The following is a 21,337-nucleotide window of genomic DNA, read 5'->3' on the forward strand; positions in this document are numbered from 1 at the left end:
GTAGAATGCTTAGGCTGCCTTAAAATATCCTACATATTATAGTTATGTTAAAAAAATTTTTTTAAGTTTATCTTTCAGAGACATACTATGGTTGAAAGAGATACACACATAGCCTGAAATTTGCTTTGAAATAATACAAAATAAATACAAAGTAGGGAGAGAAAGTAGGTGGGGGTATATATGAAACAAGATTGAGCATGTGTTGAAGTTTTTAAAGCTGGCTAATGAATAAGTAGGGGTCATTGTATCATTCTCTCTAAATGTGTTTGGTTGGAAATTTTCCTTAATAAAACTGTTATTGTCTGTAGTAGAAAAAATAAACTTCCAAGTGGCTAATTCACATTCTGGACTACTGGTTCACAAAAATGATTAATGCAAAGGAAGAAAGTATAATAAACATTAAAGGAAAGGCATACCCCATATTTTGAAACAATAGGTAAAAACAATTTTATAATTTATAAGATTACTATCTTAAAAATTTTTATAAACATGTCTGTTAAGTGTGAATAACATTCATACTCATTCCAAAGCATACTTTATGAGGATGATGCTAAAATGACCATAAGGTGCACAACAGATCAAGGTTAATTAGCTAATATACCAGATTAGCTTTTAATAGCACGTTTGAAACCATCATCTCCTATGCTATATTAAAACATAATTTATAAGTCTTAGAAACAATTAATCATTGCATGTTACAAAGGATCAGACTGAGCCCAAACTTGCTCTTGTTAAAAAAAAAAAAAAAAAGGTAATACAGAGATATTAAACAATGACAAAACACCATCTCCGGTTTTGTTTTCTGTGTAGCCACAGTTCTACTTATATCCTATCCTTCCAAATTGTTCACACTTTTATTTTTGGCATTTTTCTACTAGACCCTTTGTGGCTCTGGGCAAATCAAACTTTGACTTAGTCTAATGTCTATTTAAGTGAGAATACTACCAGTTGCTTTACCAGAGTAATATTCATTTTCCAGTTTGCTCAATATGAGAAATGTTTTAAAATGTTAAGCCATTTAATTTAAGCAGATCCAAGCAGAAGTATTTTAGCTTATCCACATTTTTGTGTTTGTCATGCTTCATTGGGTTAGACAAATCTGGTCTCAAGTTATTTAAATAGGATCAGTCATCACACAGTAATGAGAATGATGAAGTCATATGAAAATTTCATTATTTTATGCTTAGTTATACCCCATAAATGCCTACAGGCCTACCAACATAGGACAAGCTACATGGTCAGAATTCCTAAGGAACTTTAAACTTACGGAAGCCAAGTTTAAATCTGAATATGAGATAACAAGTCAAAGCAGAATATATGCCAGCATTAAATATATTCTTTTTAAAAAAGATTTATTTATTTTAGAGAGAGGGAGAGTATGCATGTGCACAAGTGGGGGAAGGGGCAGAGGGAGAGAATCTTCAAGCCGACTCCCTGCTGAGAGCGGAGCCCAAAGCAGGGCCGGATCTCACGACCCATGAGATCATGACCTGAGCCAAGACTTATTGAAGTACCCTGCTTCTCACTGTAAAATATTTCTTCTCTTTTCAAAAGATTACTGCCTTCAAGAGTTGGATGCTTAAGCGACTGAGCCACCCACGGTGTCCCAGAATTAATTATTCTTTAGTAAATCATTATTTACAACGTTACTATATGATGGATACATAGCAGGAAAAACCCTAACTGCTCAAGGTAGACTGTCAAGAAACACCCAAGTTTGTGAAGATGGACCAACAATAAAAAAGCACAGAGAAATATTTAATATCAAGGATTGATGAGTGCTATGAAGAAACTTAAAGCGGGGTATAGGCTACACAGTGATGGGGGGTGTATACACTTTCCATTGAGGGTACTAAGGACAGACCTCTCTAACAATGTGACATTTTGAACTGAATGAAGTGATGGGAGAAAGCCCATGTCGATTATCAGAGGGAAGAGTGCTCCTAGCTGAGGAAACAGCCCAAAGACCCCAAGATAAGAGCGTTCCTACTGTAGCTGTTCAAGGAACAATGAAAAATGTGTGTTTCATACAGAGATAAAAGAGACTGAGGGCAAGGGAGAATCTGTGGTCATGTTCTACAAAAAAAATGAAAGGAAAACAAGCCCGTGTCCTCCCATTTACCCCTTCGTATTATGCAATATGTCCACACATATTAGCATACAGCTAGCACACTGGTTAACAAATGCTTACTACTGACCAAACGAAAAGAGAACGGACTGCAATTGCAAAGGCCTAAACTGGAAAGGCCGAGCTAGACGGGCCTGAGCAAAAATTAGGAAACTGATCGCAGCAGCCTGGTCACATGAAGTCATCTAGCACACATTGCTAAAATTGAAAACAGCAGTAGCGGCAACAAAGGATAAATACATAACAAAGAAAAGATTTTTTTGTAAGCAAAATTTAGCAAAGGAGTAGGCAATTTATTTATTTTAAATTTTTTATTTTTATTTATTAAAGATTTTATTTATTTGACAGAGCGAGATACACAGCGAGAGAGAGAACACAAGCAGGGGGAGTGGGAGAGGGAGAAGCAAGGCCTCCTGCAGAGCAGGAAGCCCGATGTGGGGCTCGATCCCAGGACCCTGGGATCATGACCTGAGCCGAAGGCAGATGCTTAACGACTGAGCCACCCAGGCGCCACCAGGCAATTTTTTTAAAACAAAACTTGTAGTCTCATTTGAATCGGTGGCCAAAAAAACAAAACAAAAACACCCTTATTGAAGTACCCTGCTTCTCACTGTAAAATATTTCTTCTCTTTTCAGAAGATTACCACCTTCAAGTCCTTGTTCACATATCACTATTGCAATTAGCCTGCCCAGTCCAAACTATTTAATCTGCACTGCCCCTAACCCACCTTCCATTCCTCCTTACCCTGTTTTCTTTTTCTCTTATCACCTCCAAACATACTAGATAATTTACAGTTATATTTATTTATCATCTGTCTCACACTCCACATACCCCAGTGAAATTACAGGACAGGGATCTTGGTTTTGTTCACTGATGTATCCCAAGCTCCCGAGTATTTAATATATGAGACGTGCTTGGTAAACATCTTGGAAATTCCCTTATCTTATGTCAACCATTCAATCTGAGATAAACTCATATATCCAAATTTCTTCCAAAGCTTCATGAAAATATGTAGGAAAATAAGTCTAACTTTTGAAGTAACTGAGAAAGGATAACCTTCCAGCATACAGGTTAACTCCCAAGAAACTTAACATTCTTCTTAAAAGTCTCCCATCACTAATGGCTCTGACTTCTTTTCCATTTGCAACTCTACTTCATCCTAAACTCCCACCCCTCAAAAGTTTTCTCTGAGAGCCAGAACACCTCGTGATTAACAGCACAGTCTTCGAAGTCACACTTCATGGTTTAAATCCTGCCTCTGCCACTGACTAGCAGTGTGATTCTGAACAAGTTAATTAACAGCTCTTTGCTTTAGTTTCTGTAAAATGGGCTAACAATAGTACCTATCTCACAGACTTGTGAGAATTAAATGAGGCAACATAAGTATCAGAACAGTGCCAGGCACATGGTAGGTATTCAATAAATGCTAGTTATCATCAACAGCTAACTTCAGTTCTCAGCTACCTACTCTTCATGCTCAGAAACCTTAACCTCTGAGTTTCTACTATTGTCTTCTATACAAATGTTTATTCAGATTCCCATATTCACCTTTCTGGTCTTGTCAAATGAGGACAAATACTTTAAGCAGAAATAAGAATGTCAAGAAGGCAAGGATGATAAGATAACAAACAGCATAAGCATCGCATAGAAAATTACTGGGCTTCACCCCAAACCTGCAAATTCAGAAATTCTGGGTCTAGGCCCAGCAACCTGAGTTTCAACAAGCCCTACAGGTGATCTGAAGGACTCTTAAATTGGACAACACTGATCTAGGGTAAGATCATGTCAGGGAAGGGAATTACCAGACCTGTTTCTGCCTTAGGACATTTGTACATGCTCTTTCCTCAGATCTCAGGGAAATGCTAATTCCACAAGCAGAAAATTTTCTTGTTTATTTGCTTGCCTGATCTCCCATCCCACCTCAAGAATGTAAGCTCTACAAGAACAGATTTTGTCTTTTTTTTTAAAAAGATTTTATTTATTTATTTGAGAGAGACAGAGATAGCGACAGAGATAACGAGAGGGCCCATGAGCTGGGAGGAAAGGGAGTAGCAGACTCCCTGCTGAGCAGGGAGCCGATCCCAGAACCCCAGGATCATAACCCGAGCTGAAGGCACATGATTAACTGACTGAGCCACCCAGGTGCCACCAGATTTTGTCTTAATTGCCACTGAACTTCCAATGCCTAGAAGAGGTGCATGGCCTATCTGTGGACCAAAATGAATTAACATTTCTACTTTTCTTTACTGTACCATTCTTTTTCTAGTCACCAGAAAAAGGTCAGTACTTCCCTTTTTCTTACCTTTTAACATGTACCCTTTCAACAACCTCAACCAATTTTCTTTAAGGTCTCTTACATCCATCTCATCCTTTCTATACCAATATTACTACCAATCTCCTATCCCCTCTGTGAGGGTTAATTTTATGTGTCAACTGGACTGGCCATAGGGTACCCAAATTAAACATTATTTCTGGGGGTGTCTGTAAGACTATTTCTGGGTGAAATCAGCATTTGAATCAGTGGACTCAGTAAAAGCAGATGACCCTTCCCAATGTGGGTGGGCATCATCCAACCCATTGAGAGCCTGAATACTACAAAAGGTGGAGGAAGGAGGAATTTGTGCCTTTTTCCCTGCCTCACCTACTTGAGCTGGGACATCTCATTTCCTCTTGCCCTTGAAGTGGGATTGACACCATGGGCTCCCGTGGTTCCCAGCTCAGAACCTCATGACTCAGACTGAATTATACCACCACCAGCTCTCCTGGTTCTCCAGATTGCAAAGAGCAGATATAAGACTTTTCAGCCTCCATAAGCACATGAATCAATTGCTCACGATAAAATTCCATTATATTTATATAAATTTCCATTTATATATGTGTGTTTGTGTACATGTATTTATCCATTCTATTGGTTCTGTTTCTCTGGAAAACACTAACCAATACAGATTCTGGTATCAAGAGTGGTTCTAGAGGAACAGAATTTTAAGGATGAGTTTTCTGAAATGGTTCTGGGGTTTCTGCAATTGGCTCTGTAATCTGATTAGATTTAACAATGTGAATGATTCTTTCCAGAAGTAAAGAGCACTGATGGTCCATGGCATGAACTTAGAGGTCTCCAAAATACCTGCACTGGATACTCCCCTTATAAGCAGCAAGGAGCTAAATGACTCGGTATATACTTTCAAACATTTTTGGAAAACTAATGAATATAATGACATTGGTTGGTTGTTCCTAATGTCACTGGACAAAGTGGTGAAAAAAAGGGATGAGCTCAGGGATTTGAATTCCCAGCTCTAGGGCAGCATAAATGACCTAAGAGCTTCTAGGTATTCCTGAAGGAGAGAGAGCCTTACCTCCTGTAGCCACTGGGCTGAAAGTGCTGAAAATCAGTGCAGAACCTCATCCTGTGACTGGCTGAATGACAACGCAAGTTGAACTCTCAGCCTCACACAGTGCCTACTGTTAAAATGAGGGCACTGATTGGGAAAAGATGAGATCCTAGAAGTTGGGATGAGGAGGTATGGGAAGAGAGATGAAGCTGGGGACACTGGGCCTCTAAATTCTTACCAGTCTTCTTTACCAGGGGAAGAGGTTTTCCCACCCCCAGGGGAGGCATCCTTTCTCCTTCCACCTGAAGGGATGAACCATGCACTGCCTGATGAAACTGTAATGACTTCCCCCTGAGGACGAGCTATGTAAGATAATGCTGATTCTCCTCAGGACCCACCCCTACCCACCTCTCTTTGCTTTTAGACCTATAACTAAACTCGAGTCTTAGCAGGTCCCTAAAGGTGAAGTACAGTATGTTAGGTTCATGACAAAGTGTGTTACAATCTAAAAGACCTACTTGGATTTCTATTTTATACAGACAGAAATCTGAGGGACATGTGTGGGAATGGGTATGTGTGTGGATCTAACGGTGGAAGAAACATAGTTTGATCAGGCCAAATTTATTGACATGAGCTCACTAAGCAGAGATTCTGCATTTAACGCTGCAGCTTAGGGAGTCAGAAAAGGCTCTAGCAGTTTGGTTGGTTAGCTGAAGAATGGACTAAAAGGTGGCCACCATGAGTGAACTGGAAGTGCCAACATGCCTTGGTTTAATGTAGAGGAAGGGATTCAAAGGCTTATGGAAATTGGAATGTTCCAGTAGATTTGTCAAGACCCACTTCCCCACACTGGGAAGGTCCAGAAGACATACCTTCCACCAATACTGTGAAGAATAAATTTGCGAGAGAAGTCCTGGCATTCTTGAAGAGCTCTATGACCACCTGTCTCTGTGTCTCTGTGGGCCAAATCTTACCATAGAAACTGCAGTCAATTAATTGGGAAACCTAAACACAATGAGAGTCATTAGACTCCAGGATGGCTGGGCCAAAAGTCACTCAACCACCAAAAGCAAGGCAGACATGATTACCATAATGGAAAGCAGAGTCCATTACTGAAAACATATACTGTTAATCTTTCTCCCAGCCTTCCCCAAAGGGACCTACATATGGCCTTTTGCCAAGGTAACTGTGTATCAGAGAAAAGGAAATAATGTCAGACCTTTCAGGAACTACTGGATATGGGCTATAACCTGACACTAATTTCAGGAGACCCGAAATATCACTGTAGCCCACTAGTCAAGAGTGGAGGCTTATGGAGGTCAGGTTCAAGTCCATCTCACAGTGGGTCTAGTGGGTCCTTGAACCTGTTCTATGGTTATTTTCCCTAGTTTGAGAATGCATAATTGGAATGACAAACTTAACAGCTCAGAGAATCCCTACACTGATTCCCTGACCTGTGGAGTGAGGGTTATTATGGAGGGTAAGGCCAAGTGGATGCCATTAGAACTCCCTCTACCTCAAAAAATATTAAACCCAAAACAATACCAAATTCCTAGAGGGACTGCAGAGATTGGTGGCACCATCAAGGACTTGAAAAACGCAGGGGTGGTGATTTCCACCATATCCCCATCCATTTCTATTTGGCCTATGCAGAAGATGGATGGGTCTTGGAAAATGACAGCAGATTACTGTCATGTTTAACCAGGTGGCGAATCCCATTGGAGCTTCTGTATCAGATGTGGTTTCATTGCTCGAACAAATTATAACACATTCCCTCGTATCTGGTATGCAGCTATGGATCTGGCAAATTCCTTTTTCTCCATACCTGCCCATAAGCAGTTTGCTTTCAGCTGGCGAGGCCAGCAATACACTTTTACTGTCTTACCTCAGGTTTATGTTCACTCTCTACCTCTAAGTCATAATTTAGTTCACACAGATCCTGATCACCTTTCCCTTCCACAAGATATCACACAGGCCTATTACATTGATAATATTAATGCTGATTGGACATAATGAGCAAGAAGCAGCAACTACTCTAGACTTATTGGTAGGACATTTGCATATTACAGGGTGGGAAATAAATCAGACTAAAATTCAGGGGCATTCTACTTCAGTGAAATTCTAGGGGTCCAGTGGTACGGGATATGTTGAGATATCCTTACTAAGATGAAGGATAGATAAATTGTTGTCTCTGGCCTTCGTACAACCAAGAAAGATGCACAAGATGCACCTAGTGGGACTTTTTGGAGTTTGGAGGCAATATATTCCCCACTTGGGTGTGTTACTCTGGCCCATCTACCAAATGACCTGAAAAGCTGTTAGTTTTGAGTGACAAGAAAGGCTGTTTAACAGGTCCAGGCTGCTGTGCCAACTGTTCTGCCACTTGGGCCATATGGTCCAACAGATCCATCGGTCCTTCAAGTGTCAGCAACAGATAGGGATGATGTTTAGAGCTTTTGGCAGGCCCCTATAGGTGGATCACAACCACAGACCTTTAGGATTTGGAGTAGGACCCTGCCATCATATAGAGATAACTACTCTTTTTTTTTTTTTTGAGAATTTTATTTACTCATTTATTTGAGAGAGAGAGCACATGAGAGGGGGGAAGGTCAGAGGGAGAAGCAGACTCCCCGCCGAGCAGGGAGCCCGATTCGGGACTCAATCCTGGGACTCCAGGATCATGACCTGAGCCGAAGGCAGTCGCTTAACCAACTGAGCCACCCAGGCGCCCAGATAACTACTCTTTTTTTGAAAAACCTCCCTTGACCTGTTACTGGGCCTCAATAGAAACTGAATGTTTAACCATGGGCCCCCAAGTTACCATGGGACCCAAGATCATCTGGGTGTTATCTGATCCAACAAGCCATAAAGATGGGCATGCACAGCAACACTCCATCATCAAATGGAAATGGTATATACATGACTGGGCCCAAGCAGGCCCTGAAGACACAAGTTATATTAAGATGTGGCCCAGGGACACTTGGCTGGCTCAGTCGGTACAGCATGCTACTCTTGATCTCAGGGTTGTAGGTTTGAGCCCCACATTGTGTGTAGAGATTACTTAAAAATAAAATCAAAAAAAAAAAAGTGGCCCAAATGCCCATGGTCCCCATTCCTGCTACACTGCCTTCTTTCTTCCAGCCCGTACCCTTACAAGTACCCTTACAATCAGTTGACAGAGGAAGAAAAGACTTGGGCCTGGTTTACAAGTAGTCTTGCAAGATATGTTAAGTACCACCTAACATAGATAGCTGCAGCACCACAGCCCCTTTCTGGGATATCTTTGAAGAACAGTGGTAAAGGGAAATCCTCCCAGTGGGCAGAACATCAAGCAGTGTACCTGGATGTCCATTTTGCTTGAAAAGAGAAATGACCAGATGAGCAATTATATACTGATACATGTGCTGCAGCCAATGGTTTGGCTGGATGGCCAGGCTTGGAAGGAACATAATTGGAAAACTGGTAACAAAGAAAGGTATATGGATACATGTCTGAATGGGTAAAAAATATTGAAGATGATTTGCTTTCTATGTGAATGCTTACCAAAGAGTGACCTCAGCAGAGGACAGTTTTAATCAAGTGGATAGAATGACCTGGTCTGTGGATACCAGAGCCTCCTTCCTCAGCAAACCCTGGGCTAATGAACAAAGTGGCCATGGTGGCAGGGATGGATGTTATGCAGGGGCTCCACAACATGCACTTCCCCACGCTAAGGCTGATGTGCATATGGCCACTGCTGAGTACCCAATCTGCCAGCAACAGGTACCAACACTGAGCCCCAGATATGGCACCATTTCCCAGGTTGATTAGACAGCTACCTGGTGACAGGCTGACTACACTGAACAGCTTCCCTCATGGAAGCGGCAAGACTTTGTTCTTACTTGAATAGATACTCTGGATATGGATTTCCCTTCCCTGTTTTCAGTGATTCTGCCAAAACTATCATCTGTGGACTTATGGAATGCCAACACCTGCTCCATTATGGTATTCCAACACAGCTTTGCTTCTGATCAAGGAATTCACTTCACAGCAAAAGAAGTACAACAGTGGGCCCATTCTTATGGAATTCACTGGTTTTACCATGTTCCTCAACAACCTGAAGCAGCTGGCTTGAAAGAGTGGTGGAATGGCCTTTTGAAGACTTTTTTTAGTACCAGCTAGGTGGCAATACCTTAAGTACAAGGGCAAGGTTCTCTACAAGGCTATATATGCTCTGAATCAGCATCCCATTGCCTAGTACTGTTTCTCTGATACCTAGGCTTCCTGGGCCTGAGAATCAAGGGGTAGATTGGGACTGTCACCACTCGTTAACATCCCTAGTGAACCACTAGCCAAGTTTTTACTTCCTGTTCCAGTGGCTTACTGCTCTGCTGGCCTAGAGGTCTAATGTCCAGCAGGAAGACTGCTTCATCAGAAGATCCAATGATGATTCTATTGGACTGGAAGTTAAGATTGCCATCTGGCTACTCTGGGTTCCTCATGCTACTGAACCAACAGGCAAAGAAGGGAGTCATAGTGTTGGATGGGCTGAATGATCCGGACTATCAAGGGGAAACTGAAATACTCCACAATGGAAATAAGGATGAGTATGTCTGGAATACAGAAGGTCCCTTAAGGTGACACTCAAGTATTACCATGCCCTGTGACTAAAGTCAATGGAAAACTACAACAATTAAATCCAAGCAGGACTAATAATTGTAAAGACCCTTTAGAAATGAAGGTTGGGTCACCCCACCAGGTAAAGAACCACAACCAGCTGAGATAGATACTTGCTGAAGGCAAACAGAATGGGTAGTAGAAGAGCTTGTTATTAGTACCAGCTATGAGCATGTAGCCAGTTAAAGAAATAAGGACTGTAATTGTCTTGAGTATTTCCTCCTTATTTTTCTCATGTTTTGGTATGTCTGTGTGTAAATTTTTTTCTTTCCTCTTATTTCCTTATTGTGTGACATAAGATATACTGATTTTCTATCATAGTACTTAAAGTATTGTTAATTTTACATCCTAGTATTTAAGTTACAGGATAGCAAGGAGAAGAGTAAACATTACCAAAGGACTTAATCCGCTCTCCTGAGGAAGGGACTGGCATGTTTTCAGTTGTACACAAGATAGTTGTATCATGTTAGAAGAAATTATGATCTTGTTACCTTTATTTGGAGATTAAGAAAAGTTTAAAGAGATGCCTATAGGCGTAGGGGCACCTGGGTGGTACAGTCGGTTGAGCATCTGACTCTTGGTTTCAGCTCAGGTCGTGATATTAGGGTTGTGAGATTGAGCCCCACGTGGGGTTGCATGCTCAGCGTGGAGTCTGCTTAAGAGTCTCTTTCCCTCTGCCCTTCCCCCTGCCCTCTACCTAAAATAAATTAATAAATCTTTAAAAAAAATAAAGAGATGCCTATAGGTGTAAAGTTGATAAGGGGTGGATGTCTGATGGTTCATTTTATTTGTCACCTTCACTGGCCACAGGATACCCAGATTAAGCATTGTTTTTGCCTCCTTTTCCCCAGAACAAATCTGCCCTCTGTGACCTGCCTCACTGTTTGAGCTGGGACATCTCAGCTCATTTTCTCCTGCCCTCAGAAATACATCATGGGCTCCCCTGTTTCTCAAACCTTAGGACTCAGACTGAATTACACAACAGGCTTTCCCGGTCTCCAGACTGCAAAGAGCAGAGCATGGAATTTCTCAGACTCCATAATTGTGTGAGCCAATTCCTCATAATAAATCATAGATAAATAGATAGCTATCACAGTTATCATATATATCTCCATCCATATCCACAACAAATCATGTATTTCTCTGGAGAACCTTGACTAATACAACCTCTCTCCTGTCTGGTCTGATGAATTGCCTCTCATTTGGTATCCTGTTTTCTCCCTCTGCCAATTCTAATACATTATGTACTTAACTGCCAAAATAATCTTTTTTAAAAAAAAGATTTATTTATTTATTTATTTGAGAGAGAGAGCGAGCATGAGAGGGGGGGAGGGTCAGAGGGAGAAGCAGACTCCCCGCTGAGCAGGGAGCCCGATATGGGACTTGATCCCGGGACTCCAGGATCATGACCTGAGCCAAAGGCAGATGCTCAACTGACCGAGCCACCCAGGCGCCCCTGCCAAAATAATCTTATTACAACACTTTATTTTTTGCTCATATCATCATCATCATCCTTCCCAAAAACCTTTCAAAGCTTCCTATTGAGATGTAGAGGTTACACTCCATGGGCTGTCATCAAAGCCCTCTCAAATCTAGCACTAACACACTGTGGTAGTATTATCCTGATGACCTCCCCAATGAAACACACCTTTGTACAGTCTCTCCCCCATTACTCTGCACTGGGCCCAGGACTGCTTTGACCAGTAGACTGTGGAAGAAGTAAGGCTATGCCAGTTCAAAGATCAGTCCTTAACTGCTCTAGAAGATTCCACTTCCTCCCTCTTTGTAACACTTGCTCTTGGAAGCTCCCTCTTCATGTTAATCCCTTATTACACTCATGCAGAATTAACAATAATTCAGATCAGCTGTATGCAATTACCTGACAAATGCTTCTACGATCTCCTTGAACTTTATATAATTCTTCCTTCTAAGTTTCCAAAGCATTTCTGTAACTTTTTTTTTTTTTTTAAGATTTTATTTATTTGACACAGAGAGAGAGAAAACACAAGCAGGGGGAGTGGCAGGCAGAGGGAGAAGCAGGCTCCCCGCTGAGCAAGGAGCCCGATGTGGGGCTGGAACCTAGGACCCTGGGATCATGACCTGAGCTGAAGGCAGATGCTTAACGACTGAGCCACCCAGGCACCCAAAAATTTTTGTAACTCTTATAAAGAAACAAATATTCTGCCTACTAGTACAGTTATTTAATTCATTTGCTGATGTTTACTAGGCACTTACAATGTGCCAGACACTGTTCTAAGTGCTGACAATAAAGCTAATATCCTATATGCTATTCTATATACTACAGAATGTGGCTACCATTCTAAACACTTTTCTGAGTTATCTCATTGAATTTTCAAGAACTCTACAAAGTATCCTCATTTAATACAAGAACCGCAGGCACAGAGAGAATAAGAAACTTATTTAAGAGCACACTGCAAGTGGAGTCAAAATATAATCCCCAAAATTCTGACTTCAGAGTTTATGCTATCAACCCCTACTCTGTACTGCCTTCTACAGATGTGAACAAGACAGACAGGATCCCTGTTCTCATGGAACATGCATTCTATTCATGGCAGTGGGATGAGGAAAGGGTAGTAATAAAAAATACATACAAATCTACAAAATTACTTCAGAAAGTGATAATGCTACCAAGAATATAATGTTCTATGATATGATGCATTGATGAAAAGTTACTTTAGATGGGGCAGTCAGAGAAGGTCTTGTGAGGCAGTACCATCTGGGAAAAGACCTGAAAGTCCAGAAGAAGCGCCAAAGCAAAGACCTGTGAAGACAATACCTAATGAAGAGAACAGCCAGTGCAAAAGTCCTAGGACACAAATAATCTTAATCTTAGCAAGTTTTAGGAACAGACATAAAACCGGTGAGGGTGAAAGATGGTAGAGAGAGTAGAATGATGAGGTTGGAGAATAAGCTAAGGCTCAGATCACATAGGGCCTTGTAGGCCATGATAAAGACTTTGGATTTTCTTCTGAGTAACACTGGAAGGTTTTAAGCAGGGTGACATTATCTGATTTATATTTTGCAATGTTAACTGGATGTTGCACGTTTAAGGGCTAGAAGGGCTAAAGTGGAGGCAAGGAAAACAACAGGAGGCAACTGCAATAGTCCATGTGGGAAATTATGGATATGGAGATCAAACGAGCAGGATTTGCTGAGGGAATGAATATGGGACGAAAGAAACAAATCACAGATGGCTCCAATCTTTTGGGCCTGCCCTACTAAGCAAATGGTGGTATTATTATTATTATTATTTTTTTTTTTTTAAAGATTTTTTTATTTATTTATTTGAGACAGAGAGAATGAGAGACAGAGAGCATGAGAGGGAGGAAGGTCAGAGGGAGAAGCAGACTCCCTGCCGAGCAGGGAGCCCGATGCGGGACTCGATCCCGGGACTCCAGGATCATGACCTGAGCCGAAGGCAGTCGCTTAACCAACTGAGCCACCCAGGCGCCCAATGGTGGTATTATTTACTGAGGTCAGGGAAGGTTAAAGGTGGACCAGGTTGGGGGGTTAAGGTTGGACATATTATGCTTGAAATATCTACTCAATATCCAAGTGGAGATGACAGGGAGGCAGCTAGCTAGATACGAATATAGAGGTATCAATTTGAAACTTACTTGATATAAGTGGCAATTTATCCAGGGCGAGTGAGGAGAGAAGGAAAAAGGATGGAACTCCAAGCCCCTGGGCACTTCCACATTTAGAAGCCCAGTAGAGAGGCAGCAAGTGTTTACCCTGTCACCCCTCTGGATCACAAGTTCTTTGAAAGGCAGGATAGTGTCTTTTTCATTTTTTTGGTACCCCACAGAACTTAGCTCAGTAACAGAAACTCAAAGATGCTCACTATAAGCTAATGAATTAATGAATGTCATCTGATTTCTCAAGCTTTCACTACAGAAATATAATACTTGAGGATAAAGGCAACTGTGTCTCACATATTGTGGGCACTCAGATATCTGTTTAATGAATGAAAAAAAAACTTGGACTAGGTTTTGCTAGATACATTTTAGTATTCATTGTTCCAGAGAGCACAGCAAGGAAAGGTATGAAGCAAGCAGCAGCCTACATCTTCACACCTTTTTTTTTTTAAAGATTTTATTTATTTATTTGAGAGACAGAGAGTGAGCAAGCGAGCGAGCGAGAGAGCACAAGCTGGAGGAGGGGCAGAGGGAGAGGGAGAAGCAGGCTTCCTGCTGAGCAGAGAGCCTGATGAGGGGCTTGATTCCAGGACCCTGGGATCATGACTTGAGCCGAAGGCAGATGCTTAACCAACTGAGCCACCCAGGAGCCCCCATCTTCACACTTCTAACCAATGATGATCATGAACGCCTTAACCCCTTCATCTTGGTTCCCATTACAGGGTGGACGGGGAGAAGATGGGGAATGGCAGTAGAGGCTGCAGCAGCAAGAAAAGGGCTTCCAATTCCCACAGTAACTCAAGAGTTCGGGCCATCATGTCATAAACATGTATTAAGCACCAACTATATGCCAGGCACCAAAGTAAGTACCAGGTATGCAGCAGTAAGCAAAACAAACAGTGTCCCTCAAAGAGCTTCCATTCTAAAGAGGAAGATATCTATTACATAGATGGCGTATAGGTATATAATTGTATTTCTAAGAATTATATGAAAGTACAGTAAAATGTACTGTGAAAACATCCACACCATTTCATAAAACAATACGGGACGGAGGTTGGAAGGCAGTGGGGTTCTGACATGAGATACCTTAAGAAGTCAGGTTAAGAGGTGGGGAAAGGGTGAGTTACCTAGGTGGAGGTAACAGCATGAATGAAAGTTTTAAGGTAGGAAGGGATTTAGAATGGCCCAACTATGAGAAGAATTAGTTGAGGGAAGGAAAGAAAAGGTTCAAGATTATTTAGTTTGGAGGCTACTGCAGATATGGTAAAAAATCATGGTGGCTTGGATCAGGGTGGAGCAGTGGAAACAGAAAGAAGTAGACAATTTCAAGATATACTTAAGAGATAAAAAAGCAGTAGGGCTTGGTGACCAAGCACACACAACTCCCAAGTTCTGACCTGAGCAACTAGATGGACAAAGGTGTGACTTACTGAGACACCTCCCTAGACAAGCAGATATGGAACAGGTGCGGAGAGCATGAGTTCATCACAAAATGGCTGTTATATACCCAAGTAAATGCTCAGAGAGGTTATGTGATTAGGTGATCAGAACATGTTTGGGCCTTAGACATATACATAGGCATCTCCAGAGAAGATATTTAAAGTCATAGGCATGGATGTAATTATCCTCAGGAGAAAGCACAAGAAATTCTATCAATCCAAAGCACTGGAAAAAATGACAGTATGTAGAGATCAGAAGAGTAAGAGCTATTGAAGAACAGGGAAAAGCAGTTAGCCAGGAAGGTACAAGGAAAACTAGAAAAGTACACTGCTATGGAAGTGAAAGAAAGCACATTTCCATCGGGAAAAAAAAATAGTCAACAGTGACATGAATACTGAAATATGGATACTAATGATACCCGGTCAGCCATAAAAGCTCATTTAACCCATAACATAGTCAGATTGCATTATTAGACTATCTTACTATGAAGTAGTGCAGTATAGTAATTAAATGTGCAGGCTCCAGATCCACAATGTCCAGGTTTAAATCCCAGCTCCCCTACTTACTAGCTAAATGACTGTAAGTATATTACATTTAGTTATACTTTGATTTAGTATATACTTAATGTCTCTATGCCTTAGTTTCCTCATTCATAAAAAGGAAAGTAAAAATAATACCTACCTCGGGGTGTCTGGGTGGCTCAGCCAGTTAAGCGTCTGCCTTCAGCTCAGGTCATGATCCCAGGGTCCTGGGATCGAGCCCTGCGTCAGGCTCCCTACTCCCTGGAGAGCCTGCTTCTCCCTCTCCCTCTGCCTGCCACTCTGCCTATCTGTACTCTCTCTCTGTCAAATAAAATCTTTTAAAAAAGAAATCCATACCTCATAGAATTGTTAATATTAAGTGTGTGTGTGTATGCATATGCTCATCACTTAAACAGCGCCTAGCACAAATTAGTTCAGTAAATGATAGCTGTTATTACTCACAACATTGTTTCTATGGGAAAATACTTTCTGAACAAAAGAAGTTTATTTGAAATAACCTTTCACTAATTTGGGACTGTCCCTACTCCCCATAAACTGTGATCTTACAAGGTCTTTTTCCAAAAGCCTTGAGGGAGACTCTAGATTTAAAACTTATGAAAGAGTCCTTAATATAGAAGCTGACCAGTTTTTTTTTTGTTTTTGTTTTTAAGAGAGAGAACGCACCCAGGGCAGGGGGATAGGCAAAGGGAGAGAATCTTAAGCAGCCTCCACACCCAGTTGGAGCCTGGCTCAGGGCTCCATCTCATGATCCTGAGATCATGACCTGAGCTGAAATCAAGAGTTGGACGCTTAACTGACTGAGCCAGCCAGTCGCCCCAGTAGCTGACCAGTTTTAGAGAAGCTAATAATTTTTTTTTGTTTTTTTGGAGGGGTACCTATCCCACTCATTACACATTCATACTATGATCAGAAAAAATTTATGTATTAGGAAATTTGAAAAACTGGTAGCAAAAAAATTGACAATTTCAAGTGACAAAGTTACAAAAACAGATATAAATCTACTTTAAGCAAAGTATTTTTATTTAGTCACTTTCTGGTGCATATTCGAATACAAACACATCTATCATCACTATGATGAAAGAGCCTCTCGATGTTCTGTGCAAGATATAAATAACAGGTAGAGGAAAGGAAACAGATGTGCAGCTTCCTGATAATCACCTTATTTCCAAAAGTATGCAAAGGTATTAATGGTATCTCAGACAGCCCCACCAAAAGTATTTCCAACTGCATTGTGATAGGCAATGATATGCTCATTCAGTCCCTAAAACTAACTGAGAACACAAATAAATGGAGATTTATGAGACCAATTTTTATCCCTGAATTTCCCACTGACCTAGCAAGTACTATTTCAGAAATATTCAGAAAACTCTATACACCCTAAGGTAAAATGTTGAGAGTTTCCCCTTAGCTCTTTGCTTTTTAATTGTTAAAACAACAGAAATACCTAATACCTGATGGAGCTGTTATACCAAAAAAGTACTATTTCAAAGTAATGAGAAATTGTTTATCATGTTCTTTCCCCATCAACTGATGAAAACGCTCCATTTCAGGATCAAGCAAAGACACAAAGTAGGGACATGTCAGTAACCACTGAATGTCATTACCATCTGTTAGCTTCTGAATAGGTTACTGGAAACAAGGTGACAGACAGGCTAATTCTTTATGGATAAGTATCCATATCACATCATCACAACTAGTACTCATTTGCACCTTTAAGAAGAAACTGCCACAAGGGGGAACAAAAACATTCAACTTATATATGAATTATGAAAAAGCTTTCTAAAATGTTATAAAAATATGAATAGGCTTCTGAAAATGCAGAATACTTAAAGATTTACAGGCCATATTTCAGATTCAGTATTTTCTACACAACTGAAATGAAAGAGGACATTACACAATTTGAAGAATAAAATGAGGTACAATTAAGAAGTGTGTGTAGCCCTGTACAGATGGCCTGATCCTAACACAAGATGTTAACAAAGCAAGTTGGTGGGGGAGGGGGAAAGCCTGCATTTTCTATGCTAAAATTTAGTTGACTCCACCCCCAAAATACATATTTTTAAAGGGGGGGTGCTTAGCATTTAAGAATCAATAACTTCCAAAAAAACAGAAAATAAACCTCTTTTAGATTATGTGTTCCAAATGAATCTACTTACTGTTTTCAAATGTGTTTGGGAAGTCATTCTTTGTTACTTTGATTAATAACATTTGGAAAATATGACAAGTAGATTTTAGTTTCTTGCCTCAGAAGTATTCTGCTAAAAGAAATAACAGAAACAACTGGGTAGAATTTGTTCCATTTACCTAATAAAATACTTTTCATTTAAAACATTAAAAATGCTACACAAATACCTATCGTTATTGTTCACTGAAAAGAAAGCAATTGTAATTTGTAGATTATTGCACTTGATGCAAAAGCTACTTGAAAAATGATAGTCGAATTAGCACCAAAAAAATATTAATGGGAGAAGTGCCAAACATCTTTCAGAAAACTCCTTAAAATGTCTTAATAGTATATAATACAAAGTTATGACTATTTCTGAAAAGTTTCAGCAATTAATTAGCTCCAAATTGGCACATCCCATTATTATTCTTTTTTAAATCCCAGCTCTTTTAAACAAAGGACCTTAAATTTTCTGAGAAAGCTTATTTCCCTTTTCTTGAATCCAATTTTTCTCATTCTCTCTCAATCATCCCAAGGTATTATTTAAGACAAAGACCAACTACTCTTCACACATTATTTTCCCAATCATGAAGGTGGAACTTCCATAAAAACAAAGAAGATAACCTACAACACTGTAATATATAAAGTAAAAAAAAAAAAAGTTCACTTCTGTCGTGACAATAGTGAAGAAATCTGATGAGATCATAAAGCCACGAAGCTTCCTGTTGGTAGCTGAGGATGAAGTCATTAGCAACCCAGGATTCCCTGGTCCTTGTAATCAGAAGCTGCACCTACCAGATTCTGCATTGTTCGGCAGAGGTAGCTTTAAAACACCCCGCTCCCGAATCGTCCAAAGCAGACCACGCCTTCCAGTTATCATTCAAATGGACCATTTCACAGTGTGGCACTACTACACATTTCCCGCGAGCTTAAATATCTAGTAAAAGTCAACATTTTAGATTCCCTTGGTCATGATGGAGCAAAGATGAACTCTTGAACCCCGCGCTACATAATGAACCGGGGTTTCAGAAGCCGAGATGGAGAAGCATGCTTCTGTTCTTCAACCTTTATGGCCTTCACTGACCACCCCCCCCAATTTCTTCCCAACTCTTAGTCACCCCAAGGCATAGAAGGCAAAAAAGATTCCTTACTTCCTGCTGTTGTTAAAAGGGGAGGAAACCCAAGAGTAACTTTGAACGCGTGGAAGAGAAATAGCTTAATCTTGGCCACCACTGCAAACATATGTCACCCAGCCCCGTCGCAGCTTTCGCGCCCCTCCAGGCCCCCTCCCGGGCCCCACGCCCCAGGGGTTCTCCCGCAGCCCAGCCCTCCCCGGTCCCCCAATGCCAGGGACGCTGCTCAGCGCCTCTTCCTCTCGCGCCTCCCCCACCCTCACATTGCCGGGGTCCCCAAGACCACATTGTCCGTTCCAATACAATGGAATGTCACTGCCCGGAACCCTCCGGGGGCCCCCCCCACCCCCCCGGAGCCAGTCCCGGGTCTCCCTGATCGCCCAGTTCAGGCACGAACCCAAAACTTCACCATGTGAGAGAGCCCAAAACCCGCGAGGTGACGGAGACCCACGACTCCCGCCCAGCCCTCCCTTTTACTCACAGTCCCCTACCAGCCCTAAGCGCGAATCCTGCACTGGGCGCCCCCACCCACCCCAAGACCACCTCACAGGAGTCATCATCCGCCTCTCCCCGCGCGGGCAAGGGCGAGGAGAAGAGTGGAGGGCTCCCCGCCCGGCCAGGACCCCTGGGCGGCGCTGCACAGGGGCGAAGGCCCCAAACGCATCCCCGGCCTTTCCTGGCCCACGACGACCCCGGCGCCCACCCTCCCTACCTGGCCTTGAGGCTGGGGCTGCTGCCGCTGCTGCAGCTGCTGCTGGCGGCGGCGGCCGCCGCGGCTCGGGGTTCGTAGGCCCAGGCGGGGGCGGGGGATGGTGCAGCGGCACTGGCGGTGGCGGGGGCGGCGGGGGGCGCGGGCGGCGGCGGCGGGTCCGCGAAGCCGGAGGTCGCGTAGTTCCTGTCCATCGTGGGGGTTGCGTAGGGAGGGCGGGCAGCAGTGGGGGCTCCTCTAGGGCCCTGTGTATGGGGGGCGGGAGGGGAGGGAGGGGGCGGGGGGAGGAAGAAGAAGAGGAGGTGGCGGCGGAGGGAGCTGCCCCCTCACATGGCCCTGGCGGGCGGACGGGCGGAGGGCGCGCTGGCCGTTCTCTGCCGGGGGAACCCAGGCCGCGGCGCGCGGCGAGGCCCCAGCCGGACGTCAGGGAAGCGGCGGCATCCGCGGCCGGGACTCACCGCGGCGGCGGCGGCCGCTTCGCCCCATGTTGGTGGATTTCCCAGGATGCACCTCCCGCCCCCCTCCGCCCCGCGGCCTCGCCCCGCCTCCCCTCGGCGCCCCGCGTTCGCGGCTCCCGGGCCAGGCGGGCGGCTCGCGAGGCCTCTGCCGCTACCGGCCGCCTCTCTCAGGCCAGCAGGGCCGCGAAGGTTCGAGGCCTGCCGGCCCAGCCGGCTCCGGGCATCGGGAGAGGTGCCCGCCAGCGGTAGCCAACAGGCCGCGGACTTCCCGCCCTCGGCTGCTCCAAGGGGAGCTGTCCACGCTCGCCGCGCCCCGCGTGGGAAGGGGCCGTGCCCGCAGTTCGCCCCGCGCGAGGGAGGGGAAATTGAGAGGAAACCCAGCGTAGGTGCTGCAAAGGGGGAGGCTTGTCAACGCTTTGCCTGGAGTTCGTTATTTGACCCTTCGAGTTATTTTGAGTGTCTCAAATACTCAGTTCCCACATCGCGATTTCTTTCTCTGAGCCCAGTCCCAAACCAGAAACAGCTGAGCGGGCTGTTTTACAGTTCCGTTTACTCCCTTCCTGCACAAAGCTTGCTGGGCTAGAGGACCCTTTTCCTGCTGTTAGGGGAGATTTATATTCAAAGAGATTCAAATTCAAACGTATTATTTTCCAATCCTCGTTGAAAGGACCTTTCCCAGGGGCTCTTATTAACTGTCCCCACCCCCACCTTGGGGATTTTCTCATTCTGGATTTCAGAATCTTCTATCCCAAGGTAAATACTGCCTCTTCATTGATTAATCCAACTACCATCTGGATGACTTTAATTACAATACATTTAAACTTACTATGCACACTTTGTGTTGGAGTTTTTTGTTTGGGACTTCAGGACTTTACCCAAACATTTCCCATGTGACCTCCACGCAGTTTGGCGGGGGTTAATTTAATGATTATTTTGAGGATCTTCTGTTGTATATCAGAGCTCTGTTTCTTCTATAATCATGAGTAGTGAAACTTAGAGTTCATGGAAATCATCTTTGGCTCTTAAGGCATAAAGTAAAAGTTAAAACAGTGAAGTTTATATTTGACCAGCCCCCTTAAAAAAATCAATACTGGTTTAACACCTATTATGTGCTTAGC

General features: G+C 42.8%; 1 protein-coding gene across 1 annotated transcript in view; it reads right to left on the reverse strand.

Annotated features, from left to right (window-relative positions):
- The window catches only part of QSER1 (glutamine and serine rich 1), a 78,565-nt gene extending 58,610 nt beyond the window's left edge, over nucleotides 1-19,955 (reverse strand). Inside the window, exon 1 of the mRNA XM_044919301.1 lies at nucleotides 19,765-19,955. Within this exon, the coding sequence (XP_044775236.1) occupies nucleotides 19,765-19,955 (191 nt within the window). The remainder of the gene's footprint in view (nucleotides 1-19,764) is intronic.
- Nucleotides 19,956-21,337: the final 1,382 nt, after the last annotated feature.

The sequence above is a fragment of the Neomonachus schauinslandi genome, chromosome 11 (assembly GCF_002201575.2).
Source record: "Neomonachus schauinslandi chromosome 11, ASM220157v2, whole genome shotgun sequence".
Taxonomy (NCBI): Eukaryota; Metazoa; Chordata; class Mammalia; order Carnivora; family Phocidae; genus Neomonachus; species Neomonachus schauinslandi.